The sequence below is a fragment of the Ylistrum balloti genome, unplaced genomic scaffold, assembly GCF_031769215.1.
Source record: "Ylistrum balloti isolate Yb309-2 unplaced genomic scaffold, AGI_CSIRO_Ybal_v1 Utg371718, whole genome shotgun sequence".
Lineage (NCBI taxonomy): Eukaryota > Metazoa > Mollusca > Bivalvia > Pectinida > Pectinidae > Ylistrum > Ylistrum balloti.
Window position 1 is genome coordinate 101,490 of NW_026782865.1, and position 12,472 is coordinate 113,961.

The 12,472-nt window shown below is 34.6% G+C and overlaps 2 protein-coding genes across 2 annotated transcripts in view; one reads left to right on the forward strand and one right to left on the reverse strand.

Moving 5' to 3' along the window:
- LOC132563432 (uncharacterized) overlaps window positions 1-6,349 on the forward strand; it is a 28,324-nt gene extending 21,975 nt beyond the window's left edge. The window contains exons 12-20 of the mRNA XM_060228191.1: window positions 105-233; window positions 579-698; window positions 1,329-1,463; window positions 2,028-2,156; window positions 2,637-2,759; window positions 3,296-3,433; window positions 5,248-5,376; window positions 5,677-5,811; window positions 6,210-6,349. Of these exons, the coding sequence (XP_060084174.1) occupies window positions 105-233; window positions 579-698; window positions 1,329-1,463; window positions 2,028-2,156; window positions 2,637-2,759; window positions 3,296-3,433; window positions 5,248-5,376; window positions 5,677-5,811; window positions 6,210-6,349 (1,178 nt within the window). The remainder of the gene's footprint in view (window positions 1-104; window positions 234-578; window positions 699-1,328; window positions 1,464-2,027; window positions 2,157-2,636; window positions 2,760-3,295; window positions 3,434-5,247; window positions 5,377-5,676; window positions 5,812-6,209) is intronic.
- Window positions 6,350-9,693: 3,344 nt separating this feature from the next.
- Window positions 9,694-12,472, reverse strand: part of LOC132563431 (lipid scramblase CLPTM1L-like) — a 36,103-nt gene continuing 33,324 nt past the window's right edge. The window contains exon 18 of the mRNA XM_060228190.1: window positions 9,694-12,089. Coding sequence (XP_060084173.1) covers window positions 12,011-12,089 — 79 coding nt within the window. The 3' untranslated portion in view covers window positions 9,694-12,010. The remainder of the gene's footprint in view (window positions 12,090-12,472) is intronic.

Below are 12,472 nucleotides of genomic sequence, written 5' to 3' on the forward strand. Positions count from 1 at the left end.
AGAACTACTTTTTGTAGTATCAGTATCAACAGAAATGATGCACTTCCTGGCGATACTATGGAACGTAGGATTAAACTGACGTATAATTACTTCTGCCTTTAAAGCTTGTAAGTATTATGGCGAGTGCAAAGACCCCTTCATGGCCTTCAAAGGGCACGGATGTAACATACTCCAATGTATGATGGAAAAGAATGGCACATCGATAAGATTATACGTAAAGACTTTTCTTTCTAGTAAGTTTCATATAGTCACCAAACCACTTATATTTTCAATTAAATTCGTTGATGTCCCCAAAATGTGAAAAAAACATCGATTCTCACCTTCTTCATATTGATACACTTGAACATTTTTTGAATACTTGTATACTTATCATATATAGTTTAACATTGGATATGATTTAATAACCTATACGCCTCGACTTCTTTTGTTATTATTACTATAAAATTTTATTTCTCTAAAACTTAAATTTTAAGTATATTCAACATCAATTGAAGCTCGTGAAAATACAACATACAATAGTATATCTAAATATTAACCGGGTAACATTTTAAATCATCACTCTGATATTTTCGCTTCAGTGTGTAGCTACAACAACCAGTGCTACAAAATAGGCCAGACAGTCCAAGATGGCTGCTTTTTGAGGAGATGTATGGCAGGTACCAATGGATATGCCTGTCACATGGGTCTCGACACAGGAGGTAAACATTCACATGGATTAAGTTATATTTCTTTCATTTATTTACGTACAAAATTAATACTATTTAATGTTAATGTTTTTGTTGAAAAAGAAAATTATTAGGATACAAGAGTTGCTTTTTGTTTAGGAGAAGACCAATAAACACAATTAAAACGAATTGAATGTATATCTTTCTTGTATAATGAATGTTGGTTTTCGTCAAATAGTCTAGAATTTAGCTATTGTCTTATATCTATGAAAAAGTATACAAATGTATCCGCTATACGAAAAAGACTGAAGGGATGAACAAAATGTTTGAAGTGAAAGTTTCCCAACATCCTTAATTTTTAGATTTCATCGGCTAATGCCTGGTGGATATTCGGTATATAACAAAACGTCAGATTTGATCAATGCTTAAGTTACAGGCATTTTCAGCATGGGATCTTCAGTATTGTGAAACTTTAAAAAGTTAAATAGTTGGCGATATCTTCGCTATCGCCAGAAAATAACACCAAAGTGTTCCTTTTCCTTTTTTATCAAAGGCGAAACAATACTATTATGACTTACCCCAATTCCACGAAAATGCGTGTTCTGTTACTCACGAGGATGAATGAGAGATATCGCAATAAAATCTGATTTTCTTTTCTGTTAGCTTGTGCTATGGGCGACGGGACCTGTTTGAACGTAGGAGATACATACGAAGATAGGAGACGCTGTGTTACCTATTACTGCAAGCAGGAGCAACGAGGATCAAGTTATACGTTTTCTAAAACAATCCAAAAAATGGGTACGAAAAATATCCACATTACGATACGTTTTGGCAAGACAGGCCGTTTAACTATGTTTATCAGTAATCCGCTTGTAAATTGTGATGTCATAATATGGACATTTACGTTACGTCATGAATTGAGGATGACGGAAGAAAATGGCCCCTTCCGTTTGATTGTGCTCTCCACATGAAAACTTTAATCCTGTAAAAAAGTAATTGTTCTTGGTAATGTGAAGAAAAGGTATTTTCAAATTTGTCTCATGACTTGCTAATAGAATACGTTTTTGGACACGTTTATGAAATCTCATATGAAGTGTAAACTCCTTTAGAATTCTATGTATATTAATGTCACAAAAACATATGAAACATTTACTATTCAAAGTACAAATTTACTTTCATATTATAATTCAAAGAGCTCAGTCTATTAGAACGTTGACCCACGTGATCCCAGACCGTGGTTCGACGCTCCCGTTTCCATTTGTGAGAATGTAATTTTCGCAGTCTACCTCGCAACTTTGAATAAAGTTCAATGTGTGTTTTTAAGATAATTTGACAGGAGTAGGACACTCTTTTTGCATATAGGTTGTTTGTTTCGTGGAACTTGTGTTCCGGAAGGAAGTTTTCAAAATAATTCTTGCTCCGAGTATGTATGCAGTGTAAAAAAGACGCCCGATAATAGGTACAGTGCCGCAATGAATCCTTACAAACGGGGTAAGTCTGATTTTTGTTTGTTTTTGTTTTTAATCAAATGACCGATACCTATAAAACCTCTTACTCAACATTTTTAACAACGATTTATACTTATCGAGAAAATATTTTTAATTTTGTAATTTGCGATGTATTCAAAACTAAGGATAATTTCTTACCAATGAAAATATTAAAATTGCAACATCAGCAAATCAAAAAAATGAACATTAAGTATTATTGAATATTGGGTTTCGTATACAGTGCATACCTTTTTTTAGGTTGCTAATTAAGGATATTAGATTTGTCCAAAAATTTAACGGATTTGTATTTCATAAAAATGCGTTTATTTTACAAAGTTACTGCCATGATATCACATGCATAATCGTTATTCAAAACTGTTATATGGCTTATTTGTGAGCCTTCATGATAGTATCCACATACTCACAGCTATTGCCAACTTGTTTTGACCTGCGCTATGGTTGATAATTGTTTTTCTTCATTTAGCATGTAGAGACTACAAAGGGAATTGTTTAGCCATAGGAGAGTCCATAGAGGAAAATTGCAGCACGTACACGTGTGATGACAACAATCCATCCCATACTCCTGTTCTCAAGTTCGTCGCACAAAGTATATCACTTCCACTATTCATTTGAGCATTTCAAAATTCATTTCATATCATTATTCGTTGCTTTTTATTTCGTTACTATATCTTCTAGGTGCCTTATCCTGGTTTATTGACAGTTCCTAATTATCTTTAATCAATAAATCAAGAAATTATAGCAAAATAGTGTTTCTTCTTCAAATCATACCCGTGTAGGATAAGCACATGTATATTACTAAAGTTTGACGCAAGTTATGTATGATATTTCCTATTTGTTTAATAACTTTAAACCAATATTAAAAACCGTTGATTTATTTATTGGAATTTCATTTAAGATTGAGACAAATTTTAAGTAAGGTATAACGAAAAATGATCACGACATATTTTCCATTTATGATAATGATAATATATTTATCAACTTGATCCATCAATCTGCTGTCAGTGTTTTTCCCTCAAACATGCAATGTCTCAAGCATTTGTAATTTGTTAAAAAAAATACAAGATGATCGTTCTAAGCATTACCTGATTCACAGCCTTGTAACATGTTTTACCACATTTATAGAATGCAAAGATAATAACAGAGTGTGCAGGTCCATTGGGACTGAATGGAACGACGACAAAAGGTGTATGGTGTTAAAATGTGATTCCTACAAGTTACCGAATGGCAAGCATGGTCTCCAAATCACGCCTTCAAAAATGGGTCAGTAAAATAAACAAATATTGTCAAGCACCGACAGTGCTATTCTAAACTCTATGTATATGTATTCAATATAGACAATGCGATAGTTGGTTATGGTTCCATATCAACAGCTCAGATATTTAAGGACATCCTAATTAGTTAGCAAAGGGATTGATGTATTTATGAGAGATTTCCCGTGCTTTTTATTGTTCATTTTACATAAATGTATACCATGCTTATAATCTTTTCTAGTTATCAATGACGCTTTAGTCTATAAAATATAGATTTTGAAAAATGTGAATTGTACACGACAGGTGAAATTGACATATGAAAAATATTCTGAAAATGACTCAGTCATTACAAGAATAGTAAATCTGAAAATAAAAAAAAGGTTTTGAGACCATATTTATTTCCGAATATTGTTGAACTTCCATGATAATCACAATTCCAAACTTTTAAGATCATTGTTACCTATATAGTTAGAGATGGTCTTCGTTGCATAAAAATGTCTATTTTCCGATAGAACAGAGTACAAAACTTCTCTATAGCCATACTTGAATACTACATTTCACTACTTTCCAAAAATGCCCAATTACTAATGAAGGAAACCCTGATCGGATTAATCTTGTAAGATTAACTAGAAAGCATGGCAACCATAGAGCTGTATTTAGCTATATACCCATATTTTCTACATAGCACATATAATGATGAAAACAACATCATCTTCCGTTTTGTTTAATGTTGCCTCGTTTTCGATTCACTTAGTCATTGTTATGAAGAAAGCTAATGATATCGCCATTTGTTAGGAAAGTATTCCCCTGGCAAAGCTGGACATTAAAAATCCGATACGGTTAAGGAAACGTAGACAGCTATCTGAATGCAATGCTTTTTTATATAGGGAAATTAAAAGTTCGCCTTTTATCTATTTGGAGAGTGACCACCGTCAAGGTATAACAGTAAATTTGTCGTTCAATTTTGATATTGTAATCAGTTTTCATACATACAAAATGCTAATTCTGCTAGTTAATCTTAGTTTATCGTGATAATCTGCATATAATGTCATATATCTGTCAAGGTATTTCATATATTGTCATATATCTGTCAAGGTATTTCATATATTGCCATATATCTGTCAAGGTATTTCATATATTTTCATAATATATCTGTCATTTAACGGATTCAAAGTTTTTAACGCTCAGAAATTATTTTCAAATTAGTTAAGTTTTAATACAAGTTCTGCAGAAGTTTTTTTATTGCAAGACAGTTTACCATTCAGTGTGTCGATGCTTGTATCCTTATTTCTTTAAGATAAAAAAAATAATGTGGACAAGAGCTTTTAAAAACAGGAATATTGTCTGAGAGGCAACGCCAACTTTTCTCGCGATTGTACTAAAGCTAACGCAGGGAAAACAACAAAGAAAATACTAGCATGTCATCAGAATCATTATCGAAACTCAATAACACTAGGAAAGAATAAAAGTAAAGATTCACTCGGAGACACCATGAAAATACCAGAAGAATAAGGCCAGGTGTTCCGGAAGGGTAGGTGTATTCATCGACGAGATCTTGGTCAATCAAAGTGAATAATGCCACTTTCTCAAACGAGAACACATAAGCATTAACAAAACCAATACGTATACCAACGAGCATCAAATACGCAGAACTTCATATCGTATACTCGAAATTGGGTAATCTGGGGGCATATTGGACCGCCCCCCCCCCACCCCTCCCGCCCGCCGCCGCCATTCCCCACCCAAATACAATGTCTGATTTATAATAAAATGATTTGTGATTTGATGTTGGTCTTTACTCATTAGCGACTCTTTACTCCAAAGGTTGCATGTACCGAGGAATATGTAGGCAATCAGGCGAAGAGTGGGCGGCAGGGAACTGCCTTGTAAGGAAATGTCTTGTTTCCTCTTCAAATGGCCGTTACAGCAGATCCATCCAGACTAAAGCTGCAGGTAAGACAATTTTGTATAGTAATTGTAAGTAAGTTAAAAGAATGTTTTCATTATATCGATTAATCAACTTCAAGGCTGTTGTTTGTTTTTTTATGTCAGGCGAGGAGATACGTTGTCACCCCTTTTCTTGAAATTGTATTTAAATTTGCTCGAATCGTGCCGCCAATTAGGCAGGAACCGAGTTACTCTTGCGGAGCTACTGCTCTAATTGTTTTGATGGTCCTCCTTTTTCACGTTGTTTTCTCGTTTGATTGATTGTATTGTTGTGTAAGGGTCTACGTAACTTGTTGCTTTTTTCAGGGTGTAAAGATCCCAGCACTGGTTTGTGCAGAAAGCCTGGAGAAGAATGGAAACATGCCTTTAGAAATGGATGTGCCATGCTTGTGTGTGTGACCTGTGAACGGGGAGGCTATAAACCTAGCGTTGCTCAATACTGTGAGTTTGATTATCGCAATTTGTTATTACATGGACATATATAACTGAGTAGTATTACTTGAATATCAATATAAGACACATTGATATTTTATCTTCCAGAAAATAATGTTTTGCCAATGGAATTTATCAATAGTATTTAATATTCATGGTGCAAACCACATAGCACAAACTTACTGCATTTTAAAATATGGAAAAATATATTGTGTTTTGTAGATCACGGTTACAAGTTGTATCCATGACTTTTGTGACTAGCAAAATGTTGGAATCAATCGATATTGATTGATTTGAATTTTAGCAAGCCAAAATGCGTGCAGCTTTCGTAGGCTTCCTTGATTTAACGTTTCTAGAGGCTAAAGTTTACTTCTGGCAATTTAGATTTGTTTTGTCTGTTTTTGCAGTATGTAAGGATGCAAGCGGGAAATGCCGACACATCGGAGATAAAGGTTTCACAGTCAGTTATAGAAACAGATATTATAGTGGATGCCAATGTAAAGCTTCCGGTATTCATGCTAGAGTTTCTTGTGGCGGGAGAAAATAAAATCAGCATATGTTTCTCATTCCTGAAATCGTGTTTTCTTTACGTAGCATTTGGACGAATATACGTAGTAGATGTTTTAAAAAGGTCAACATATGAATTGTAGTGCCAAAGTGTTACATGATTACCAGTCACGTCTTCTTTCGTGAGTCATTAAAACTATACTAAACGGATAAAGAAACGCAGGGCGAACTTTGAACCAGAAATTAAGTATGATATCGGGCTTCATTTAAAATGAAATTTTGTATACTTACAGATAAATTAAAGTTTAAAAATTTCCAAAGTCTGTATTTTGTATCTGACAATTGGTTTAGAGGTACTAAGGATTAAATTGAATGGACCCATAGGATTTTGAAATTTGAAATTGAACTGCGTCATCAATATCTTGTGTGTCCGCCGTTTGCTGTGGTCACGGCCCTTATTCTTCTGGTCATAGAGTTCATGAGAGCGTTAATCCGTCTTATGGGGATGTTGTCCCACTATTCAATCAGAGCTCGGTCAACTGCTCTCGGGTCGGAAGATGTCATCTCTATACTTAGCTGCTGTTAAATTGCCATCAATAACAACCAATTGTGATTATAACCCGTGTGAGATTCCTCCCCACACCATTACTGAACCGCCCCCAAACCTATCCCTCTCTACAACGCAAGCGTCCGTAAAACGTTCGCCACGACGTCGGTAGACACGTTGACGGCCGTCAGATCGATAAAGACAATATCGGGACTCGTCCGTGAAGAAAACTTGTCTCCACTGCCTCAGTGGAAACCGTCGTGGAGCAAGTGCAGCGACCCAGGCCATACGACACTGACGTCGAGCAGGGGTAAGGTGTGAACCTACGTAGGGGCGACGTGCTCTTACACCAACTTCTCGTAATCGATTCCTTACAGTTTTTGAACTTATAGGACGCCTATGATTTCCACGAACATTAAGTGCACTCTCAACGGCAGTAAGGCGCCGATTACACACATGAGAGACGACGATATAGCGATCCTGACGTCGTGACGTTACGCGCGGACGTCCTGACCTAGGTCGATCGGCCAATCGCCCAGTTTCCCGAAGACGTCTTACAAGACGTTCTATGGTGGAAACAGTAACACCGAAGTGCCTAGCAACTTGATTTTGCAGCTGTCCTTGCATCAGCATCTGAATGGTCTGACCCCTCTTAACTTCTGTGAGTCGTGCCATTCTTAAAACGTATCAAATTCTCAATTAATTTTAGGGAAGCAGTTGGTCTGTATAAAGACTAACGAAGAGTGACTTGACCAACGCTGCATGAGACCAGAAAAACACGGTGCACGAGATTCTTGTTTTTTCCTTCCTCCACTTACCTGAGCTGCGCACTCTACCGTGACTAAATTTTCGATACATGACAAGGTGTAATATGACCTAATCACTCATTCCACAAAGTTTCACTTTATTTGGAGAACGCGTTTTCAAAATATCGGAATAAATATTACCCCGCGTTTCTTTATCCTTTCAGTATATATGAAAAATGGAAGCCGTCAAATTAGGTTTAACTTATAAAGAAAAAGTTTAAGTTTAGATAAAAGAATCCTTTCAAATAAGTTTACATGTCAAAATAATGAAGCTCAATAGAATAAAACAGAAAATAAGGAAGGAAACTAATGAACTGTAATAAAAAATGTCATGTGATGTGTTGGTTGTCATGGAGTCCATTCCGTTTTGACGATATAATATATATATTACACACATATAGCTTTATACAGTCTGTTCATAGTCCTAATGCCAGAGAGCATAAAGGATTTAAGAATCTAGTCCAGAAAAGAAAAAAAATCAATGATGACTAAACACGTATCAGCGTTGTGTTGAAATAAGATCTTGTGATATGGAATGATACCAGCGGACTGTTAGAGGTGTTCTGATTCGAGTCAATCAGGAGAAGCAATATTTCTTCAACATCTGTAAAATCCTTTGAGTGTCTGTTCCTGGATAAAGCAGGAACCATAAGGTTTATAAGGCAATGATACAGGTACCTCTTCTGAACTTTAGATGTTTGGGTTTTATAACCACTGCCCAACAAGTCGTCTTTTTTAAATTTCATCTTGCAAGTAAATTCTATGTTAACTGAATATATGAGATATTTTTTTACTGTATTAGACCTGAGTTGTAGCATTAGAATGCATCCATCAGAGTGATGTGACCTTCCTTTGGTTCTACTGACACTTCAATTATAAGCCGACAGTGCCATTTTATAGGGGTAATTGTTTCACATTCTGTTGACCTTAACCTTCTCTGTCAGATTTAGTCTGAACGAAGGTATTAAATGATAAGAGATCCCAGAGGGATCTTGGCGCCCACCATTTGAGGATCTGTTTTCAGTTCTTGAAGATTTGTTTATTTTTTTTTTTTTTTGTTTGTTTGTTACAGGTGTTGTAAATGTTCATGAACTGGTCTTCATTGAATGTACTCAATGATGGCACAAGATATTTTTATTAAGCACCTATTAGCAAATATCATTTGAAAAATATCCCAAAGTATTATTAGATAGCAGTCAGTTACAGGTGGATAATGGACAATATGCTTGTGCTGTATTACTGTCGACATCCAAGATGGCTGCCTGTGGGCCACCTTGATTTCAAATCAGTCCAAAAAAGGTACAATGCACAACTAGGGACTAAGGGAAACCAATATCTATGAAATATCAGAAGGATCCATCCAGTACTTCCTCAGATATAGCAGTAACAAGATTTTACTCTCAAAATCCAAGATGGCTGCCTGTCAGCCATCTTGATTTCGGATCAGTCCAAAAAGGTATAATGCACAACTTGGAACCAAAGGGAACCTGCATATGAAATTTGAGAAAGATCCATCCAGTACTTTCCACGAAATAGCAGTAACAAACTTTTACTTCCAAAATCCAAGATGGCCACCTGTCTGCCATCTTGAATTCGAATCAGTCCAAAAGAGGTACAATGCACAACTAGGGACCAAGGGAACTGCATAAGAAATTTGAGAAAGATCCATCCAGTACTTTCAAAGAAATAGCAGTAACAAACTTTTACTTCCAAAATCCAAGATGGCTGCCTTTCGGCCATCTTGAATTCGAATCAGTCCAAAAAAGGTACAATACATAACTAGGCACCAAGGGGAACCTGCATATGAAATTTGAGAAAGATCCTTCCATTACTTTTCCAGAAATAGCGGTAACAAGAATTGTTTACGGACGGACGGACGACGGACGACGGACCACGGACGCAGGGCGATTTGAATAACCCACCATCTATTAGATGGTGGGCTAAAAATCAGTAACATCTAGTAATATTTTACCAACATCCATTACAGTTTAACCAGTCAAAACAGCATGAATGTTAAAAATACTTGCTTGATGGGTATATTCACAAAAACAAATATTTACAATAATCTGCATCTGATTCTGTTAATAGAAATAATGGTCATTTTGTCAAAAACTGTGTCCATTTTTATCAAAATATCGATTCATACTCAATTTCCTTAGGTTGCACACCCCTCAAACATTTAAATCAAAGGATCCTGGACAGAGTACAAAATTAGAAGTGCGTAATATTTAAGATTCAGCAATAAACATTGTAGAAGCATTACATTATGATCAGTTAAAGTACAAAACAAATATTTCACATGGATTTCACATATATAACACTGTTACAAATTAACTGTAAATTCATCACTGAATACAAGCGCTGAGACAGAAACCAGCTGACACAGAAACCAGCTGATTTCCAAATTGGCTCAAATTTTGAGTATTTGCTATGGAGAATTTTGCAGAAAGCATGTACAATTATGATCAAATAAAACCAATATGAGATATATGTGTCGATTTGAATCCTACGAAAGCAATTTATCCCACACTTTATACATAGAATGTCTGATGAACTACACCAACATGCAACAATATAATTATCTGATTAACAATGTACCATATTGACTGTAAGTCATGTTCCGTAGATACAACATATAAACAATTCAAATCATTAAAGCCATGAATAAGTTTCAAGGAACTAGGCGACATATTCGATGTCTACATACAACAATAACTTTATCTATCAAAATACAGTGTATTATATAGATTATAGGCAAAAGTATCTTGGATGTTATCCAGCGAAGTTAATAAGTAAATTACTCTGAGTCAAGCAGGTATTCAAATATAATTTTTGATATTTTCAAATTAAGTTGTATAATGTATATATATTACAATTTAAAACGATACTCCTGAAAACTAAGGGCATCCTTTGGGACCAAGTTATTCCAAAAGTCATTGATAGTTGCCTACACCATATATTTTCCTACAACTTGAGTGCCACAGCTCCTAATAATACCCAATAAGTGACTAAAGTGATAAAATTAAAATCTGATTTATGATATCTTACTACAAAGACACTTCAAAGACACGTACACTAAAACACAAAACATTTAGTCATATGATCATGCATGACAGGAATAAAATGATTGTGTCAAAGCTATCTAACATTTGCCGACTTTTTTCCTTTCCTATCTAAATGTATGACCATAACATTCCCATTAATAAGGTAAATTCTAGTATCAACATTCAAACATTGAATCTATGACAAGTCTTGATATCACAACAAAATCTAAATAAATTCTAGTATCAACATTCAAACATTGAATCTATGACAAGTCTTGATATCACAAAAAAATCTCAATACAATCTAGTAGCAACATTCAAACACTGAATCTATGACAAGTTTTGATATCACAAAAAAATCTAAATACTAAATGAGAAACTGCAATCAAAGATATCATAACATCAATGTTTTGTACATTCTATTGAAGACTTAATTGCATAATTTTTAATGCTACATGAAATCAATGTCAAACTTCCATCAATTATGTAACTCACATTTACACTGAATATATAACATGTATTTACTGATCTTCAATCAAACAAGCCGGCAAATGATACTACATTGTATTAAAAGATTTAAATGTTTTTCATACAGTTGAAAATTTCATTAAAACTTTCAAATTAAATTTCTATCAGTGTGTTTGATGGCCTTGAGGAGATAAGGAACATAATATCAAAATTGTTAAAAGCTACAGTAATACAGTAGCAGCTTCATTTCTTATCGCTTATCTTTAAAATTAGAATATGTCATAACAAAACCCAGTGACTAGCACACCAATAACATAGAACATATTTCTGTAAAAAGAAATCAATAACATTTATAAAATATATAGATTTTTCCAAAAACAAAGTAAAACTCTCTAAATGGTCTGAAGATGTTACTAGGGACATTTTATTTGATGATATAAATTGTGTTTTTGGGACCAAATTGTAATAAGTTAAAGCTAATTATTTACAGATCTTTAATCATGGATTTCTGTGGTTTCAACTTTCAAAAAGGGAATGTAAAACTTGTTTCAGCTAAAATCTTCTGTTTCAGTACATAATATCATTACATAATCTCCTGATCATTAATCATTGCTGACAAATGTCAGACAAAAAATTCAAGTATGGAATAATTCATCATATTTCATATAATTTTAGACCCATAGGAAAGATTTCCATCGGAATAATTTCCTCAACTGTAATGTTCCCCAATTAAGCCTCGTAATGTATGTAAGAAATTATTCTATAAAGCATATCAACAAAAATGAGAAACATACTCTGACCTGGTCCATTCATGGACATAAAAACATTTTGGCTACTCAGTTCTTCTTCTTTTCATCTTCATCCTCATATGATATTCCAAATTCATTCACTCTCTTTTTATCCACCGGATATAACCTGAAAGCAGAATATTCACTAGATTATGTATGACAGTAACAAAATCTTCATATAAACACATAGCTAAGTTGATCAAATGTATGATTATACAATTTCAAGTTCCACGAAACAAGTATAGCAACTTATACTAATCACTCTTGTTGGTGTAGATGTAAGCACACTAGGGGGAGGAAACCGGACTACACGGGGAAAACCCATATGGTTGGACAGGTGACCCCCTACCTTTTCACCTCCATTTCAGGAATCGAACTTCAGATTGCTAGCTGAAAGGCCAGTGGAAACATCCTCATCTCAAAGGCCCACATGGGGCATAAACCTTTCCTTAAATGTTATGCAGTTTTCTTATGTTATCAATTTGCATACTGAATCTATAACAGATGTTT